The 16,432-nt window shown below is 35.8% G+C and overlaps 1 protein-coding gene across 4 annotated transcripts in view; it reads right to left on the reverse strand.

Annotated features, from left to right (window-relative positions):
* The window catches only part of hspa12a (heat shock protein 12A), a 59,201-nt gene that overhangs the window by 12,362 nt on the left and 30,407 nt on the right, over positions 1-16,432 (reverse strand). For all 4 annotated transcript variants that reach the window (XM_055172243.2, XM_055172240.2, XM_055172242.2 and 1 more), the window contains exons 2-7: positions 15,055-15,131; positions 14,725-14,852; positions 10,171-10,357; positions 9,715-9,819; positions 9,505-9,621; positions 4,165-4,336 (exon numbers count right to left, since the gene is read on the reverse strand). In XM_055172243.2, coding sequence (XP_055028218.1) covers positions 4,165-4,336; positions 9,505-9,621; positions 9,715-9,819; positions 10,171-10,357; positions 14,725-14,852; positions 15,055-15,131 — 786 coding nt within the window. The remainder of the gene's footprint in view (positions 1-4,164; positions 4,337-9,504; positions 9,622-9,714; positions 9,820-10,170; positions 10,358-14,724; positions 14,853-15,054; positions 15,132-16,432) is intronic.

Raw genomic sequence — 16,432 nt, forward strand, 5'->3', positions numbered from 1 at the left:
AGTGATTTTGCAACTGTTTACTTATTTGATTGGATGGGTTTTTGCCCATAAAGCCTGCATGCAATACGGTTTTGCAAGGAAAGACAGTCAAATTTGTTAAATGGGTCAATGACGTGACGTTAATTATTTTGTGTCCGTATGGTTGAATTAATTGTAAAAGGGTTGAATATTCAAAATAAATTTGCAGATTACTTGCATACATTCTCTTTTTTGAGGACCAAGTCTAAAATTTCAGATTTTATTTTATTTTGACAGAATGTTTGGGGGATAATTGCAAAAATGTCAATGTGGTGTAACCGGTCTGTGAAAATTGTTTTTTTTAATAAATAAATACAAAAACGCATTAAATTTTTAATTTAGAAATAACTACTAAAATTATATTTTAATATGATTTTTTATGATTACACTTCCATGCCATCAAGGTGAATAAATATTTAATATTTCTGGTTCACAATTGGCGGTTACACCATTTGACATTTTCAGGTCCATTCAGTTTTAACTTTCATAAAAATGGTGCAAATGTAACGTTTTATTGCATAAAATTAACATAAATACACTATGTGCATTTAAATAAACCTGATGCATTTTAAAACAAGTTTTTGTCACTGACCTGAATACCAATTAAATGATTAAAGTGACATTTTTAAAAGCACTTTAATGGCTTTAAAGGGAAATTATGAAAACTAAATATAAAATAAAAAAAATGAATTTACAAAAAAACATGTCAGATGCACTTAAGAGGGTTTTGCATCTGAACTCCTTATATATTACACATATACACTATACCAAATAACAGATATTTTATATAAACTCAAATGCAAAACAAAGTATTCCCTAAAATATAAAATTGTCATTTTTACATATTCTCATGCCATTCCATATATATGCTGTTCATTTTTCTGTTAAACTAGATCCATTTTATACAATAACAGTTTAAAATAATTAACCAAACTGTAAAGTTTAAAAGTACGATAAAAGTTTTCTGTATAAATCATAGAGGTGCAGATAAGCAGTAAATAATGATTCACGTTAATTGATCTGTTCACTACATAGCTATAATATGTTGTCAGAAGATATGGACTAATTTAATTTTATAATGCATTTTGTTCTTGACATCCATTGGTCAGTATGAAACGGCCTTGTATGGAAAGGACCTTTGTGAAGATTTTTACATATTACAAAAGCACACGGGCGGCTTCAGTTTGCTGACAAGCAAACTTCACCCATAGCGATCCTTAACTTTTCATTGTCTTACACTTTTTGATTTTGTTAACAATAGATCATGTATCAGTCCCTCCCGAAAAACGTGATTATGCGATCGCATGATTCAACGCATGATCAGCCAAAGTCCGCATATTTATGCGGGGGCCGCATTTTTCAAATCAGCGCACTATCGCAGCATAAATTGCAGATTTCCGTGCACAAAATATGCAGGGCTAAAAACTGCAAAAGTTTTTGCAAGTTCCCGCAGTTTTTGCAAGTTCCCGCAATTTCATCGCATAAAATTGCATAAATATCCCGCATATTCCATCGCATTTAAAAAAAAAATGTGCCGCAAGATCAAGGATTTTTGCCCGCAACAATCACAAAAAACTATTTTTCTGGAAGGTCTGATGTATATATAAAAAATCTCCTCTTTAACGTTGTTCTCTCTTCCTCTAGCATATACACTACCTAACCCAACCAAACCGTGTCCTAGCGCAATTGTACCCCCAACACCTACTCCCCAAAAGCACACATTCACACTGTATAGCCCTTTTTCACACAGACATTCCGTAAAATACACGGGAAAGGCATCTGGGATTTTTCCGTGATCCTTATATTTTTTATTCATTCACACTGCCATGATTACCCGGCATCTGATGGTCCCGGAAAGACACGTGACCTATTGAAAGTCCCGCCCTCTCTTCTACGCAGCCTCTGAAGTTTGGATATTATATATTATTTCTCTCTCCAAGAACCACTCCTGTGCATTTTTGTTTATGATAAGATTATAAAGGAGCGCGTGACGCGCCGTTCTAATGCTGTTAAATGATCTCAGCTTCAGAGTGGATATTTAACGAGCTCCCTGATCTGCTTTAATACAGTTTTCAGACATTCTCATCGTGATTGTTTATATGCATTTAAAACCCGCATTTTGAGGAGCTGAACGATAAATCTTGTTGGGATGACGCGCGGGTATTTTCGTTTATTATAGTTCAAATGAGCACGTGACGCAATATTCTTTTATGCTGCTGAATGATCTCCGTTTCAACGCAGTAAGTAACGAGCTAACTTACCTGATATCTGCTTCAGTCCAGTTTGCTAACATTTCTCGTCGTGAATGTTGTAAATGCCTCATTTTAAAGAGTTGAACCAACTTCATGTTGGCTTGACATGCGCGTCCACACTACGGCACGTGCGTCATTGTTTATGCGTCTCATTTATCATTTCCTGATAACTGCATCAATATAGTTTGCAACATTTCTTGTGGTGAATGTTTATATCCATGTTATCTCTCATTTTAAAGAGCTGAACCATAACTTTTGTTGTGATGATGCGCCCGTCCTCACTACGACACGCCCTTTACGGCATTCTTTCGGCTTCTTGTTCACACAGAGGGTTATCCGTGTATCTGACTAGGTCCTCTTTCCGGCAACGATCTCAGAAGATTAACGGGACGAGTTTGTGTTCACACAGACGTTTGTCTGGCAATTTTACGGGTATTTTCTGGGACCAAAGGTCTGTGTGAATGGGGTTTATTTTGACCGATTCAAGCCTGTGCATTCTTTCATCATTAGGATTAGCGTTTTTGACTTTTTTTCCCTAAAATTTCGGCAATATTACATGAAGTATTCCTTAAACCAATTATTTTTTTCAAATGACTTTTTTTGAATAGATCAAGAAACATTTTTGTCATTAAAGATGCTTTTCTACCAAAGGTATGTGATGCATGGACCTAATGCATGCATGGATTTCAGCAGAAAGAAATAAAGACTTTTGCAAAAGCTGTTTCTCATGCTGGCTTCGTCATTCAGCAAATTACTATTACCTTCTGAATGGACATGAAAATGACTTTTCATGGTGTTAAGATTGGGTAATTGAAAAATCCATATATCTGCTCATTTCAAAACATATTTAAATGTACAGTGCATGTGCATTACTGGCATTCTGAATTAAGAACATGAGCAGGGCAATGTAAGTGAACTGGCATGAATCCAAGGGGATGGAGGGGTGGGTTTGTGATTTTGTGCTCCCTAAATAGAGGCAGGCATCAGTGGGTGGATAAGAAATACAGAAAATTATGCACTATGCTTTGTATTGTCTCTATATAAAAAATCTGAATCTGATGCAATGTAACTTTAGCATGTGTTGTTAATTGGTAAGATACAACATCAGTGCATCACACAACATTAGGGCATATGTCTTGATAAACAGTAACAGCTGATGTTAATTTCACAATCATGGGTAAATAACAATCTTCAGTAAACAGATGTATTTAATATTTATATATACTGCTTAGGCAAGTGCCAATCACTTAAAATCACAGACATGAGTTAATGTAGACACCTTTAGTGGGATGCATGTTCATGCATTGTAGTGTTTTATGTGCAGACACATGCATGAGTAACCAAACAAAGCCACAACTTAGTACATGACTTAAAATTAGTCCTTCTTGGTTCTTCTGCATGCATCACCACCTTTTCGTTTTCTTTCATTGATTTTAACCCTTCAAGAACACTGCCTGCATATCAAGTTTAGCACTAATCACACCTATTTAAGGATTTTCTATGTGGATGTCTGAATATTAAATCTAATATGTAATACATACATACATAATACATAGGCTTTAGTATAACAGCTATAACTAATGTCCGTTTAAAGTTCTCTCTGCGGCTAAAGTTCAGTTCTATCTTGATAACAAAGACATTTTTACACAAACTTGCAGTATAAATTAAAATAAAATAAAAAACAACCATGAAACTGAGAGACAAGGAATTCAACTCAAAGCACACACAGCTGCACAAATGGGCAACATGATCCTTAAACACCTCCCACAAATATGTGTGTAGCATAATCATAAGAAAACAAGCATCATAGCATCATTTAGTTTATCATCATAGCAGAATGTCTGTGGTGCACATGCATGTCTGTAATATGATAATAGAGGTGGGTGTGGCTTACCCTGGGCCATTCCTGCCCCAACATTCTCTGTTGGGTTATAACCGTTCAGAGCTGTTTTGGAGTCCAAATCAACCATTTGGTGGAGGCGGAGCTTGCGGCAGTAAATGGAGGCTGCCTCGGGTTCCAGAGCAATGATCAGCTGATCTGGGTTGTCACGATAAACTAGACCAGCCTAGATGAGCACAGATGAGAAGAAAATTAGAAATGAATCAAATATTAAAAAGAAGAGACATCAAAATAGCGGCAAAGTTAGAACAACATTAGTTTATATGTCCGCAGCATATGTAGCCTGTCAATCATAAAGTGGGTGGTACATTAAGCCAGGCTGAACGCTCTTAAAGGGAAGACATAAATCAGAACGTTTCAATCAGAGAATGAAAAACAGGGTGGAAAGGTCATAAATTACTCAAATTAGTTTGTTTTTCGTAGGGTTGGGTGATGTCTACAGTGAGACATCGTGATGGATGATCAGGAAAACATTCAATTTAATGAGTTAGGGTTAGGTTAAGTAATACTTGTTCGGTTGTTTTGCATGTCTGTAATATGGTTTTGGTTCTTTTTGACAACCGAAAAAAGTCCTGGTTTGTTAGGTGCTCACACTGGCATTTATTAGGGAACCTAAAGATAAAGGATAAGGTCACCACCTGATTGGTCGGCTTTGATGACAAATTTTATGTGACGGAACTCCGATCATCTGCAACAACAATGCTGCATGCTGGAGTAAACGTGTTCATTCAAAATAAATGTGCCAGTCTTATCAAAACTTATGTGTCAAAATATATTTTTGTTCATATCTTAATTATTGATTGAATAAGGTCATGTCAAAGATTAAAATCATAATGAAATATGCTGTTTCTTTCACATATCTAGACGTTTGTATCCATTTATAATTGAACTATTGCTAGAGGAGGGATGAATAGTGTAGATACCCGTCTATCATATAAACAATATCCACTTCAAGTATATAGACAAAATAGTATTGAAATATTTGCCTGTAAAAATAATTTTAAGCAAGTCTTACAACTAACCCCCTGCCTGTTACAATTAACCCCACCTATGGGGTAAATTGTAACATTTGCACTTCTTTCACGTTTGGTGTAATTGTCCAAGAATGATAAGTAATAGAAACAAAATTCAAATTGTTATTTGTAGCAGATATGTGTTTGTTGCTTGTGTAAAAATATAATTAATCAAACTCAACATTTTTTTTAATGATTGAGCCAAAACCAAAAAGTGTCGGGTTGTGCCTCGCACTCCCCTACTAAACATAAAAAAACCTTAAGCATTTTGTGCATTTTTTCCAGCATATGCTCAATGGACCAAATGTATTTAAGGCTCTTTACCTCTTCGTCGCTCAACGTATGCCCTCATTTTGTTTTTGCATACACCGCTCATCCTGCTGTTTACAACACGTCATTATCAGGGTTGCGTCTTGTGATATCACATGCTGATTTTGGTTCGTTGTGCTGTGTCTGGTCCAAGTGCATTCATATAACAGTCAAACCGTACCAGAGTTAGTTTGGAAGCGGACTGAGACCAACCTTTTCGCTTGTTTAGTGTGCACCAAAGTTTGGGTGGCAACATTCACATTTACTCAAATGATAGTGGTCAGCTGCTGCAAAGCATGCCAAAATTGAAATGGCTGATGAGATGAAGACGAAAATATCTATCGGAAATTGAGAATGTTACTTTTTAATAGTATGGTTTCTATGCACAAATTAAAAATGGGGAATAAGAATAATAATTATGAAATCAATTAGATATGTCATAGTCATTATTCTTATTCCTAATTTTTTTATGTGTGTATAGAAACGAAAATATGATTAGCCTAAAGTTGTTATTTGTTTTGATTTTGTAAAAAAAATTGATTAGTGGATTCTTAACTTTATTTTAAAGGGACAGTAAGTAGGATTTACCTCATCTAGTGGTGAAATTGTATTTTGCATTCAAACGAATAGTGCTTTCTAGCGCCTCGCTTTTCCAAATGTGTGCTGCAACCACGGTAGCCGTTATGTAATCACTGATCTCCTTGTGCGTTTCAGCTGGTTTATGTGTTCTGAATGAAAACGCATTGTGGAAACGCGTTGGTAGGCTAGTGCTTTTTGTCCCTCTCTGCTATTATAGTTTATCAGCATGGCGGAATGACATGGAAGCCTCCTTGGACTTACCCGTTTAATCTAAGTAAAGAGAAGAAATTCTAAGCTTACAAAGAAAAGTCAGATCTTTGGCAGAGGTCATTTGACACCAATGAGGACATATTTACGAATAAAAACATTGATTTTGATTAATAAAACACTTAAAATCCTACTTACAGTCCCTTTAAAAAATAATTTGTGTTGTTTATAATTCGAGGCTCCAAACAGCAAATGAGAGAATTCTGGAATGGTTCAAGCCATCAAGCGGGTATTTGCTCAGAAAAAAAACTGTGGCCTGCTATCGCAGGTCATAAGAGTCCTGGAAGCGTTTATCAGCAATTGAAGCCAGTTGCACAGTCTACAGATGAATAGCTTCATCTTGGAGCAGACAGAAGACAAATATATGGCCATATACGCAAGTCTGACACCCGGTCACGCACTTTACTGAACTGTAATGTAATTATATTGTGATCGGAACCAATTTCATTATGTTAGTATTACTTAATTAGAACGATATATAACCTAAAATATGAATTATTTGAAGTTACAGCCCAGAAATTTAAAGCATGCATTGCATTGCGCAATATAGTGTCATTACTTAAATTCGGTGATAGCATCGTCTATAGGCCCAACCCTAGTTTTTGGCAAACAAACTTTAGTAATATTAAAAGTACACCTCAGAGAACATAATGAAATAATAAAAAGGAGTATGTCATGATCCCTTTAAGCCACAGGCAGATCAGACATGCACTGTTTGCTCTGAAAGCGCTGCAGGATTCAGTGAGTTATGTGACTGTGAGAGAAATAAGATGCAGGAAGAAGAGAGGAGAGAATGCAGTATTATCTCTATTCTCTCTCCCCTCTCTCTCCAAATTCTGCAGCTGAAGAGCTGAGTCATTACACACACACACACACACACACACACACACACACACACACACACACACACACACACACACACACACACACACACACACACACATCTGAGGCAAGCTTTACACTTCTGAGGCAAGCTTTGCAGGAATTCCAACCCACATATCAGGTGTTGCAGACCTCCTGTTTTTCCCATTTTCTCTTGATATGTATCTGTCAAGCTCACTTGCTTTTTCTCTCCTCATCTCTGTATTCTTTTCTTTGCTTTGGATTGAGATGAGAAAAGTCAAGGACACACCCTGCTAATCCAATCTTTCTCTCTCTCTTCAGTGTGAGAGTACTTACCCTCTGTCATTATTAAAGGAAAACTCCACAGGTTTTCAATATTTTACTATGTTCTTACCCCAACTTAGACAAAATAATACATACCTATCTTTTTTCAATGTGTGCACTTAATCTTTGTACAGCGTGTCGTGAATGTGTTAGCATTTAGCCTAGCCCCATTTATTCCTTAGGATCCAAACAGGGAATAATTTTGAAGCTACCAAACACTTCCATGTTTTCTCTATTTAAAGACTGTTACATGAGTGATTACTAGGGCTGGGTATCGATTCAGATGTTCCAGATCGATTCGATTTCGATTCACAAGCTATCAAATCGATTCGATGTCGATTCTCGATTCCAGTTCTCGGGTCAGTTTTTATACTCGATTGTTGATTCAACTCAATAAATATAGATTTAATACAAATACTAAATTAATAAAAATAAACAATGAACAGCAGTTTACAAGTGGGTAATTAATAAAACGAAATTAAAAGCCACAACACTATCATCGTAGCCTTGCTTGCAAAATCTAAAATGCTTCCATACCTCTGACTTTTTATGCGAAGGTGGCATCAACCTCAATGAAGCACCTGAAACCACCATTTTAAGCACTTAATGAATGAAAGACAGGCTAGCCTCTGGCTCCTTGGTAGCATCACGCAAGTCAAAAAAGAGGGTGACATCTAGTGGAGAAGACTAGTAATTAGATTAACGTTAATCTTACGTTCAATGTTTGCGGAAATAAATATGGGTGAAAAAAATCGATTATGCTCTTTGAGAATCGATTTTGAATCGACCACGTAAAAAACTATTAATCGAAAAAATATTTTTTTTGCCCACGAGTAAGTATAGTGGCACAAAATCAAACGTGGTGATTTTTTTAGCGAATAAAAAATGAGAACTATATTGTATGGCAGAAGAGCAGTCAGTTTGCAGCACTTCAACCTCGGGTGAAGTAATATTGACGGAAGTTTGAGTGAGAGGGGGAGTAGTCAGGAGTGATGATGTTACTGCGCGCTGAGGTCGAAGTGCTGCAAACTACGTGCTCTTCCACCATACAATATAGTTCTCTTTTTTTATCCACTTAAAAAAATTGCCACGTTTTATTTTGTGCCACCATACTTACTTGTGTAACTACTCATGTAACATATGTCTTTAAATAGGGAAAACATGGAAGTGTTTGGTCGCTTCTAAATGCATCCCTGTTTGGATCCTAAGGAATGAATGGGGCTAGGCTAAATGCTAACACATTCACGACACGCTGAACAAAGATTAAGTGCATGCATTGAAAAAAAATATAGGCTTTGTCAAGTTAAAAGTCTGTCTGGCCTTGTCTTATAGCATTATTAATTTAGCACATATTCAGATCGTATGTGTATATATACACACAATGGCATTCAAAACAATACCAATATTCACATAAGTATGCTCACAAATAAAGAAAATAGAGAAAAGCAAAGCCTAAGTGCGAGTCTGTGTGTGAGAGAAAGAGAATGGGAGAAACGCAGACTGTATCTAATGGGTGAGATCATTGTCTCCTTCAATACCAACTTTCCTTTTCCATTCACCTTCTTCAACTTTTCCACTCTACTTGATCTTTTCTTTCCCCTGCCCTTGCCTTTTCTCTCTTTTTCATCTTAAACATCCAAATACCTCTTTATTACCAAACTCTATCCCTTTATCATCTGTATTCTGCTTATGAAGTTACGGTAATGGCTGAACTCTTATCACCCCTTACCGTAGCTTTTCTTCAATAGCAGTGAGAAAACACTAAGAGAACCTGATGACAAAACTCATTGCCGCCCGCAGTACTAGAAAACAGCACCAGCAGTTACATCAAAATTACTATTTGACCTATTAACCATGTTTTTTATATTTTTAAAAAGTTAATCTAAATGAAAGTAAAGTTGATGATGTGTGGTTTGAGGGACAAATTGTAATTTTTAAAAAAGACAGGTATCCAGAAACGTTTCTGCACACAATACAGGCTTATGGATGTGTTTGACACCTTATATGCTGCTTCTCTCATAAACTGCTTGGCCGGCATCTTCCAGATAGCTGGTACAGTGATGACCCATCTCACATCAGCATTATCAAAATCCGCCCCTGCCTGGTCACTCAGCTCCTGTAACCAATAGCAAATCAGCCGTTTTGAAGCACAGAGAAAACTGATTTTGGAAAAAATACAGCGAGTTTTGTGAATGTTAAGGACATTTACCTTAAGAGCTTGCTCCTTGAAAAAGGCCAGAGCATATGCGAATATATCAAGAGCCTTCACCTTTTTCCCATTGGCCGCATGCAAATCTGTATCGATGGACAGATTCTGGAGAAGAAAATACAGATGAGAAAGAGCTTGTCAATACATAATTTGATAGATAGATTTAATAAATCAGACCAGCAAAAGTCATTTTAGTTTTTTGAAAGGCTTCAATTGTTATCCATCAAGTAATAGTGTAATAAGATTATAATTTAGTATTTGACAGCAGCAACTAGCCAATGTCCAACAAATACCACAGTACAATATCACACACATTAATATTTTAAAAGGAAACGATGTCCTTTGATCAGTAATTCCCTAAATATTTATGCATTCTGAAAATCTGAATCACATCAGTGGCCATTCTTATACTGTATAAAATTAATAGAAAGTACATCAATAAAAGTGTTTCCTTACAGCAGTTGTGTGCAGTTTCATTTTAAACTTTTCCAAGTAGAGCCATTGTTTAGATTCAGTGGGATCCAGGTCGTGGTAGAAATCCCGAGCCGCATAACCAAAACTATGGAACTTCTTTTCTGGGGTCAGCAAAATGGTGGTTGGTGTCTTTTGATTGGACACGCCTGGGTCTCCGCCCTCCCAACGCCTAGCAAAAGAGGAAAATCAACCAAATCACTTATTAACTTTAATCATAAACAAACATCCAATAATTAGTTTTTTTATCAGTAAAAAGCAAAGAAAATCACAAAAATGTTTTATTTACTAAAAATGATATACTTATTTAATTAAGCATTAATTATAATTACGGTAATATATAAAAAATTCTATAAATTAAATATACATATAAAGGGTCTTCTGAAAGGAAAATTTATATACAAAACAATAACAAAAAGCATATATATTTATATTTTATATATTTATATATATATATATATATATATATATATATATATATATATATATATATATATATATATATATATATATATATATATATATATATATATATGAAGAGTTTGGTTCCAAAACGCGATAAACGCCATTTTTGAAAAAAATGAGTTACTGCCAAAATCAGTATTATATCAGGTCAGTAGTTAAAAGTAAATTCTTAATTTTACGCAAAATCCAATATCCGCCTTGTTATTCTGTCATCTTTTCTCCCTTTTTTCCCAATATGCGATAAGCGCCACTCCCCCTTTTTTACAGAACGCAATAAATCCTACAGCGCACCAGAATCACGCAATGTAAACAAACATGGCGGCGCGCTGAGTACATGGAGTCCTAGTTTTCCTCATCTACTTTGTACTTCGTGATCAACAAAAAAAAAATACTTTAATTGCATTGATAAACCTGTGATGGTTTTTTGTGACGGGAAAGAAACGTAAGCCATCAACATCCAATAATTTCCCTGAGAGGCACTCGGGAGACGGGTGCTTGTTCTCCCGACAGCATCAAGCTTCTCATGCTAACACATTGACCCCAGGAGATCTTATGAAAAACTTTACATAATTTTACTCAAAGTCAACGAAAATCGAGCAGGACCAAAACATTTTACAGATGATCGCTGTGAAAGACGTTAAGCGACGTCAAGTATAACCGCAGAAATGAGAGTGTTCTTAATATGACAAAGTAAGTATTTTGATTAATGACATTAATGTTTATATTTTTAATTAGTGTGTACAACTAGTCAACTAAATGAATATAACATGGCAAAGATGAATGCACACTTATATAGGCTATTGATTCAATAGATTTATAACATTTTGAATAAAAACTTGTCATGGATTTATTGCATTTTGTGGAAAAAATAATCAGTTTTTATAATAAATCTTTGAAAATCAAGTTATGGATTTGAATTTTTTATGTTTATATAACCTAAAGATGCTATGTGAAAGTTTGTAACAGAAAATAGTTGTTTTCATCTTGTCACTTTCTTGGTATAGAAAACACGTTTTTACCAAAATTTGTCAAAATGGATTTATTGCGTTTTGGAACCAAACTCTTTATATATATATATATATATATATATATATATATATATATATATATATATATATATATATATATATATATATATATATATATATATATATATATATATATATATATATATAAATAAAAAATATAATTAATTTTAATTAATTTAAATAAGCAAATTATATAAAATATGATCTGTGACACAAGATGATGTTTGCAGGAGAGAAATAGTAAGATAAAAAGACAGAAGTGTGTGTGATAGTCGGATGGGACCAGGAAACACACGTCACCTAAATTAATCTAATAAGGCAGATTATAGAGCTACTGTTTCTCTTGCGAGACCCGACCTAAGATGAACCTACAACATCCTGCAACCCAACCTACCTTCATTCTCATCACTCATAAAGACAGTCATAAAAACAGGGGGCTTAAAATATTCATAACCTTTTACTTCCATGTCAGAGATGCTTAGTACTGAGCAAAGCAAATGCCACAAAATAAACAATTATATATAGTGGTCCAAAATGTATTTGTAAATGTGTAGTGTACATTTATCAGTTAATGTAACAACAGCCTTACATAAAATGTCAAACAAAGTGAAATTTGTTTTTAAGAAAATCACACGGTTTATCTCAAATGTTTGATAAACAAGAGATACACAGCTCATGACAAAGTATGTAAAAAAAATGTTTTATTAATTGTAAAGAAATATGCAATAGTTTATGTTCAAATACATTTTGGACCCACAAAATTTTAAGCAAATTGTTATACTTTACAGCTTCCTCCCTGACACTGAACAGATTTAATAAAAGAGATTTGTGAGTTTTTACAAGGAACTGTGTTTATGTAAAGATTTAAGGACTTTCTGGCCAACTCAAATGTTCTTGCAGGCTTTGGGCTATTTGTGTGTGCACATGTGTATCAGCATTTAAACAGCAATACAAAAAAAATGGACTTAAAGTGGGTGTTCAGGTCTTTAGAAAGAGAGCAGTTTTGTCAGATTTATTTATTCTCATTACCTTTTATAACTTTTAACACAATATGCATCCTTTGTAAAAAAAAAAACTACAAATTTCAGGGTTTCCCCCTCTTAACTTTACATCTTTATTTAAATTGATTGTAACTCAACTCAACTCAACTTTTATTTATAAAGCACTTTCAAAACCATTAAAATGGACCAAAGACTATAAGTATTACATTTGTGAAGATGCCCTCTATACCCACATATATACAGTATACTGTTCACAAATCCTATTTCTACCCATCCCAATTTGTATCCTGACCTTAAACACTTCCACATGCCAATCTGGTTGGGAAACACATGGCCATGACCAAACACATCATGACAAAATAGGTCAGGTTTGGGTCAAAGAGCAGCTGTGGGTTTCCCTTTACATACTAGTAACACACCAACACATAAAGGCCTTTTGCACCACGTGAACCTTTTATCAACTATTTGTGGGACTATCTGCTTTTTTGGAATGTCCGCACCACAGGAACTGGGGACGATTTTAGTACTGAGACCTAAACCTAAATTTAGTACGGAGGTCAAAATTATCCTACTCCCAAAAGTCGTTTTTTTTATTAGTAGCCGGACTAAGAGGTCTAATGGTGTGTTCACACAAGACATGGAAGAGGCGGCAAGCGCACGTGATTTACGCGTTAAGTCAATGCAAAGACGTGAAAAGGCATCCTGTGGCGCGGATGGTGTGTTCCAGGCGAATTGAGCGTTGCAAAAATCTTGAACTTTGGCGGATTATCACGCCGCGATAACCAATCAGGAGCTTGCTCTAGCATTGACGTGATTTCAGGAAGTGAGCGGAGGCAGAAAAACAAAAACAACAATGGTGGACTATCATTATCGCTACAAGAGACATCTTCGTACTTTTACAGAATTAAAAGGATCTTGTTTGGAAGAAAGTAAGTAAGGAGGTCGAACAATCTGGTAAGTTTACTCAATTTAAGCTATATAAGCCCCTCCCTTGATGCAAATATACGCAGGAATGTCTTGAATGACTAAAATTAATGAAGCGAGTACACTCCAAATGTTAAAGCGTCCAACTACGGCGAATAGTGTGTTTTTGCCGCCTCTTCGGTGTCTGGTGTGAACGCACAGTGAAAGCGGCTATAGACAGTAACTACAATAACACACACACACACACACACACACACTAAAGGCAAAAGTATAGTATATTATTATGTGTAGGTGAGGGTCCGTGAACAGTGCGCATGACGCAATTTTCGGCATTGGAAGACTGCGAGCGTACAGTATACGCACCGCCGAATTTTTAAGACCCTGCATACATTGTACTCATATGTTGTGTATGTGCCTACAGGAGAATGTAGTATGTAGCCCAGGAGATGCATTGAATTTTGTCGCAATGCACATGCGTTAAATGTCTGTGTACACGTACGAGTCAATAAAACTACAGTTTGCAAGGCTGTGCGTTCAACTGTGCGCGTACGTTCGTGTATACGTAAAAACCAAACTATACTCCAGGCAATGTTCAAACATTTCTGGGTAGTGTACACAATGCGATTTATATATTTAATGGGTTTCGATTAGGGATCGAAGTGTCCAGTAACTTTGACTGACATAGAGAGACTCCTAAGTATGCTAATGGTTGGACAATCATATTAATCTCTAACAGATATTGCACTCTGTACTGTTGCTATTCTGAAATGTATTTTTCCAGATTGTTCTGAAAGATTTAATAGGTCAAAGCAAAGTATACTATTAGTTATTGTAGCTTCTACTGTATACGTTCAGAAACAATATGCAACACATACTTAAAAGGTATCAATTAATAAAATATGAGTATATATGCTAGATCAGATTTTGTCAGCTTTTCGGAGTATTCTAGCATATAAAAGGCTTTAAGCTAACAGATGTGGACTGAAAACCAAAAAACACGATATTTAAAATCAGCACTGAAACATAAGCATGTCTTTAAATTCGGTCTGGGCCTGCCTGCATCTCATTTCTGTTTTTTTTTACATGTACCCTCTCTCCTCCCCCCGCCCTTTCTGTCTCACCTCATGGTGTGAATGCACTCCGGTTCTTTAGTGAAGGCATATGCGTAGCCGCTGGAGGTGGTCCCAAAGTCGATGGCCACCACCACCACGTAGTGGTGTTTCGTAGGCTCATTCTCTTCTGAGTCCTTCTGTAGAAAAAAAGGAGGACATAAACAAAGACATGGAGAATAAAAGGAGAGTCGTGCTGTCAAGTATATGTCAACCACTGCATTTTTGTGGGTAATTGCAGCTCAGTGTAAATAAGTATAAAATCCACGAATGCCACATTTGCATACCAGACCCTTCATGTAATTGTTTACATGAATGGTGGCAATAAAAAGTCGAGCTCACCAGTACATGCGTGGGGGAGAGTGGCGTGATGCCTGGGTCGCCCATACTTTTGGCTGGAGAAGGAGTGGCCATTGCATCTGCAAAGAAAGAGATTGAAAAATGTAAATGCAATGAAATCAAACATAGTCAATGACACAAATGATAGCACCACAAAATATATCAATGTTATTAAAATGGTACAAATATGTATACAACAATATTTGCAATAACTGCATGCTTTTATTAAAGGATTAGTCAATTTTCTTAAATAAATCCAGATAATTATTCACCACCATGTCATCCAAAATGCCGACGTCTCTCCCTGTTCAGTCGAGAAGAAACCATGCTTTCCTGAGGAAAACATTCCAGGATTTTTCCCACTTCAATGGACTTCAATGGACCCCAACACGTAATTCAACACTTAACAGTTTTTTCAACAGAGTTTTAAAAGGCTCTAAACGATCCCAAAAGAGGCATAAGGTTCTTATCTAGCGAAAAGATTGTCATTTTTGACAATAAAAATATGCACTTTTGAACCACGGCTTCTCGTCTGTCTCCGGTCCTGTGAAGCGCCGGCGCGACCTCGTGATTGCGTGGTGACGTGGAAAGGTCACGTGTTGCATATATGAAGCGCACATTTGCGGACCATTTTAGACAATAAACGGACACAAAGACATTAATTAGTATCATTCCAACAATGTCGGAACGGTCCTCTTTCTCCACACTTGTAAACACTGGGGCGTAGTTTCGCATTCGTCCTCCGTGACCTCTTGACGTGATGACGTATTGCGAGGTCGCCCTGGCGCATCACAGGAGATAGACGTGAAGTTGTGGTTTAAAAGTGCATTTTTTTCTTATGCCTCGTTTGGGATCGTTTAGAGTCTTTTAAAACTCGTTTAAAAAAAATTTAAGTGTTGAGTTAAGTGTTAAGTGTTGGGGTCCATTAAAGTGCATTAAAATGAGGAAAATCCTGGAATGTTTTCCTCAAAAAACATAATTTCTTCTTGACTGAACAAAGAAAGACATCAACATTTTGGATGACATGGTGGTGAGGAAATTATTTGGATTTTCTTTAAGAAAATGGAGTAATCCTTTAATTCAAAAGCTTATATACAGCCAAACTTTTATTAAAAAGGCTGGCACACAAAAGTGGTTGTGTTCATATTCATTTTACAAACTTAAAGCATCATTGCATTGTATTTTTCTTCAATATCATGCAGCCCTTGTAATTTATAATAGTACAATAGTTTAAAAATTTTGCAATTCTTCAGAAGCACGATCATTTTGAAGCAAAATAGACCACATAAGTAGAGCAATAGGGTCACCTAAAGTGACTAGTATTTTGGTGGAAACCGTAGTTATCGTGGTCATTATTATAAGTGAACATCTCACGATGCCT

Source organism: Misgurnus anguillicaudatus, chromosome 7 (genome assembly GCF_027580225.2).
Source record: "Misgurnus anguillicaudatus chromosome 7, ASM2758022v2, whole genome shotgun sequence".
NCBI lineage: Eukaryota > Metazoa > Chordata > Actinopteri > Cypriniformes > Cobitidae > Misgurnus > Misgurnus anguillicaudatus.